A 5,155-nucleotide genomic window follows, 5' to 3' on the forward strand; every position below is an offset into this window, starting at 1 on the left:
TTTCCCCCCCCCCCCCCCCCACGCCCTTCGCATATCAGAAAAACCGCCGCTCAACACCCACATCGCCGCTGCGAGGGAATGTCATCATTGTCGCTAGAACTGACAAGAAGAGGAGTAAACGCAGCAAAGATTCAATGCGGTTTCCTCTCGGGTTAGTAGGATTGAAATCAACTCCTACGTAGGAAGAAGACTCAGTTTGAGTGGAGTTGAACCCTTGTGGATTAGGAAAGGCTAAGAAAGCAGCTACCCGAGTAAGGAACACGCCTTTTTGAAACTAAATGTTTTGTTTTTGAAAAATTGGTCAAACAGATTTGTCATATGAGCTATGTGTCGTGTAATCTGATTGTTGTGTGCCGTGTAATCTGATTGATGTGTGTCGTGTAATTTGATTAGGTTGTGTAATCTGATTAGGTTAGGTTGTGTGTGCTATTGTGTAATCTGATTAGGTTAGATTGTGTGCGTTGTGTGTAATCTGATTAGGTTAGATTGTGTGCGCTGTGTGTAATCTGGTTTAGGTTGTGTGCTGTGGTCAGTGTATTTGGTGATTGGGTTCGATGCGAGATGTATGACACAATATATGCGGGCCTATTACCTGCATATTATGCTTGTAGGTAGCAACGGTTAAGAGGCTTGTGGTAATAGTTACACGCGTAACGACCCGACAAATCTGTTCAAATTACACGAGAGGAAATCACGTTGAATCTTTGCTAATCCACAACGGAAACCGCGTGGTATTTGTCGGACCGTTGTGGATTAGGAAAGGCACACAATAATTAGATTACATAGCACATAGCCACATGACAAATCTGTTCGACCCATTTTTAAAAAACAAAACATTTAGTTTCAATAGGCGTGCCCCTTACCTGGGGTAGCTGCTTCTTAGCTTTTCCTAATCCACAATGGTCCGACTCTACTCAAATTGAGCCTTCTTCCTACGTAGGGCTTGATTCTAATCCTACTATCTCGAGAGGAAACCGCGTTGAATCTTTGCTGTGTTTACTCCTCTTATTGTAGGTTCTGGCGACGGCAACGGCGATGGCGTTCCCTCGTGGCGGCGATGTGGGTGTTGGGTGGCGGTTTTTCTGATGTGCGAAGGGCGCGGGGTGGTGTGGTGTGGGAAATATTCATATGTGGGACGGCGTGAGCGTTGGGTGGCAGCGGTCTAAGGAAGAAAATGACAAAAAGGAGGAAGAACGGCGGCTGGCTTAAGGGTTTGGCCCCAATGGCCGAACGCTTATTTTTATAATTATTAATTTGTATTGGGCCATGGGCCCAAAACGTGGGTCTTACACCATGACATCATATGAACGTTCGCCAAAATCATGTCTATTCGAGCAACATTGAAAATATCTCATAGTGTACTATAGGGGGAGGCATGGTGTCAACTCTCAACCCCTGACCCTTGTGACCTAAGCAAGCTACCCTGTGTCACATGTATATGTCATAGTGAGGACGAGTGTTCTAGGACGAGTTTCTTAGGTGTCTTCCTTTAAAATGTCTTTCAAGGATAGTACCGGATAACACAGGTGGGCTGGTATTGCACCCTAGCCCAAGTATCAAAGGTTGAATTTTGCACCCGCTATCCAATATAGTATCTGTAAATGACATGACATAGATACAGGAGGGCCAATGTCTCAATTGAACCTTGAAGGATGAACGACACATACACCCATTCTCGATGGCATGACCGAGTAAGCTACAATAGCTGCCAATGTCCTCTTACATTAATTGAAAACCAAAATGATGTTGAATGAGACGTTGTATTAGGAATAGGTTAGATAAACCGTGTAAACTATTGATTACCAACTCAACAAACTTGTGGAGATAGAACAAGAGATTAGTTTTGAATACAAGGAAGCAAAGGCCATGGGAGACCAATCCAGCAAATATAACAGTGAAAGAGTTAAATATTCCATTTTGGGTATTAGCAAAAATCTCCGTAGAGGCTCTGTCGTCGAGCGTGGGAGCCCACTAGCATGCCTCTCTCTGTTCTTCATCGATATCATATTGTCTTCAGATTGTTATAACGTCCAATTTGTCTGTATAAATACATTCCATCTCACACAGAACAAACACAAAGGGGCGTAGATTTCTCTTCGTTTACTTTGGTGCTTATTGGGAAGGGCATATTTGTGTGCCTTATGTCTCAACAACACTGGCAATTTCTTAACAATGGCGGCGGCGGCGGCCTTTGGGGCCAATATAATGACACCACTTTCACCAAAATCTTCGTTGGAGGGTTGGCTTGGGACACTCAGAGACATACCTTGAAAAGGTATTTTGAACAATTTGGTGAAATTTTGGAAGCTGTTATTATTACTGATAAAACCACCGGCAGATCCAAGGGTTATGGCTTTGTAAGTCCCCCTTCCCCATTCCCCCTTCTTGTTCTTGTAATAATGCAGATTTGATTTGATTTGATTTGGTTTGATTTGATTTCATTGATTTCATTGATTTTGTTTTTAGGTCACATTTAAGGATCCTGATTCTGCCATTAGAGCTTCTCAAAACCCTTCCCCTGTTATCGATGGTAGAACGGCTAATTGCAATCTCGCTTCTCAACATGGTTCGTTCTCATTTCTTTGATCTTCACCTTCTTTTTCGAAAAATGCTTTGATCGTTCCAATGGATCATAAAAATTCCCACATGCAATCTGAATCTCCATTTCTTTTGCTGAGAATCATGTCAAATCCAAAAATGTTGAACAAATTTGCAGGTGTTGTTGGAAGATTTAGAGATTCATCTGGGATTGTGACCCCCCATGCTTATCATATCCCTTCATCATCTTATATCCATCAGCCCACTACTCAATACTCATACCCTCTTTCAGGATATGGGTAAGGGTTGAAACAAGAACTATAAATGATATCAACAAAATCTAATTTTACCATTTTCCTGTTCTTGATTAAAACTGTCATTTCAGGTTTGCTGGATATTCACAAGACATAATCCATCCATTGGTAGGAATCTATGTTTATATGTTTGTGTTTGTGATCTTGTTGGCATTGATTTTGGTCTGGGCGTTGTGTTTTCAATGCAGAACTATTATGGTGCTTACAGGGGCCAACAATTTTCACCTTATTACTCTGCAAATGGGATTTCAGATCAGGCTAGAATGTTTCAAAATCTCTATCCATATTATGCTCAAAGTAGCCAGGGGTACGCGTTTGGAATTCAGTATCCACACCTAATACAGTACCCGTATCTTCATCAGCAGCACGGTTTGATCGATATCCTATCGCTTCCTGGCTCGAACGCAACAAGAGCAGGTGCTAAATGAACTACAAATGCTTGTAATCTAATCCATTATTGTGTCATTTGATGTTGGGAATTGTTATCTAAAGAATGTCACTTGTTTGGGACATGTTGGTTTTGAAAGTGGTCTGGAGATTTATGTGCAAATTGTAACAGGTACAACAGCAACACCGACATGGGCAGTCGGATCTGGACCTTCACAAGCTTCTTTTGCAATAGCTTCTGAACCGAAGTCTTCGAGTTAACCGCATAGACAAAGCTTGAAAAACACGTCGAGGGAACACTCAAGAACAATGGCAAGTTTGTAAGTTGTGTGATTCGATATGAAGGATGGGAAAACGACATTCATGTTCCAGCACGGTCGAGTTGTCTGTTTAACTCGGTAACAAGCGTTCCAGAGAAGGTACAAAGTTGCATCAGTAACATCATATCCATGTCTAACAACATTATATATGTCTGGAGTCTGTAAGTAGTTTGTTAGAATTAGGTGAAGAATTTGATTGATTCATGTATTCAACGAAAGACGGGAAACCGAAAGAAGGCTTTGGGTTCCCGTCTTTCGTTCGGATTGCAATGAGACGATCGTGCCTGGGAAGCGGAGAGCATCCTATGCCACGCTCGTTAACAGTGAATTGGTCAAGAAGGAAAGGGAGTATCAGTTGGTTTGTTTTGGACTTTATGGGAATCCAAAGCCTCCAAGTTGTTGATTGTGTTACCTTTTTAGCTTTTATTAATATAATTTTTTGGGGGTTTGTGGCATAAAGTTAGCCAAGGCATGATTCCTGCTTGGGAGAGGGTTACGTGGATGAACCAAAACCATATGTAACGATCCTACTTTTCTATTAAAAAATAATGTCGTCACAGCATGCATGTCCTAATAAGTGTGGAAAATCATTTAAAACAATTTACTATAAACAGTATAATAGACTTACACGCTCACAAAATTTATGTAAAATTTGAAAAATAGTAACAAATAGATAATGTAACGTCCTCTTCCTTACATGGATGTCTTATATTTACGTGGAAAATTAATATTTAAAAATACTCAGGAAGTATATTTAAAAATACTCGGAAGTAGTCCCACTATTGAGATTAGAAAATGCAATCAGATGTAATCATGGTGAGACCTATCTTTTCGTGACCGTTCCTTAAGCTCTATTTTCTCTTTTGGAGAGGGTTGGATATATAGTACTTCTCTACACTAGGCGGGCTCGCGTACCCCCTAGGCCTGACTAGGACTAACGCACGCCCACATTGTCAGAAATCAAGCGTGTATCATACCATGGTGTATGCATCCGTACAAAACATACTAGAAAAATATCTCATGCTCGTGACGTACAACATGCATAAAGTCCCATATTTCAAAAACATAGTACGTGATTATGATGCATATCATACTTTCATTCTTTTTATAACATAACTTTCATATGAGACATACATGGCATCATTTTCACTATTATCATACATGACTCCATGATATCTCATAGGCATAACATGAATATGGTATTATAACATACATGCCATAACATACTGAAAAATACATTAATCACATTATATTCGAATCATCAGATACTCATAGTAAACATCACATAGTCATAGCATAACATATCATAACAATAGGAAATGACATGTAAGTGGACCACAAGGTACATGTCATTCATACATCACACAAGTTCTCCAATCAAGCCCGAAAACATTCCAACAACAAAACTACTTACTTAGTTAGCCTAAGCATAAGTCACTAAAATTTCTAAGTTGATGTTCGTTTAATCCTACTCGTCGAAGTTTGGTTTTGAAGTTGACCGTTAGTGATTTGAATCTCTTTCTCTCCTTCTCCTTTATTTCTTCTTCTTATTCTCCCGATTGATGGGAGGGAGGGAGGGAGGGGGGGAGGGAGAGG

General features: G+C 40.5%; 1 protein-coding gene across 1 annotated transcript; it reads left to right on the top strand.

Annotated features, from left to right (window-relative positions):
* Positions 1–1,959: 1,959 nt before the first annotated feature.
* On the top strand, positions 1,960–4,050 carry LOC111436341 (RNA-binding protein 38-like). Its single transcript, XM_023074093.1, has 6 exons — positions 1,960–2,357; positions 2,467–2,566; positions 2,717–2,837; positions 2,924–2,960; positions 3,041–3,269; positions 3,412–4,050. Exons 1-6 carry the CDS (start codon positions 2,142–2,144, stop codon positions 3,498–3,500), a joined length of 792 nt encoding a protein of 263 aa, XP_022929861.1. The 5' UTR covers positions 1,960–2,141; the 3' UTR covers positions 3,501–4,050.
* Positions 4,051–5,155: the final 1,105 nt, after the last annotated feature.

Source organism: Cucurbita moschata, unplaced genomic scaffold (assembly GCF_002738365.1).
Source record: "Cucurbita moschata cultivar Rifu unplaced genomic scaffold, Cmos_1.0 Cmo_Scf00053, whole genome shotgun sequence".
Classification (NCBI taxonomy): Eukaryota; Viridiplantae; Streptophyta; class Magnoliopsida; order Cucurbitales; family Cucurbitaceae; genus Cucurbita; species Cucurbita moschata.

What these genes read in the sequence shown, in the direction of transcription:
- LOC111436341 (XM_023074093.1), top strand. Translation starts at nt 2,142, where the DNA reads ATGTCTCAACAACACTGGCAATTTCTTAACAATGGCGGCGGCGGCGGC. An exon ending in GATCCAAGGGTTATGGCTTT is followed by an intron (nt 2,358 to 2,466) that starts GTAAGTCCCCCT and finishes TTTTGTTTTTAG; the next exon opens with GTCACATTTAAGGATCCTGA. An exon ending in CAATCTCGCTTCTCAACATG is followed by an intron (nt 2,567 to 2,716) that starts GTTCGTTCTCAT and finishes ACAAATTTGCAG; the next exon opens with GTGTTGTTGGAAGATTTAGA.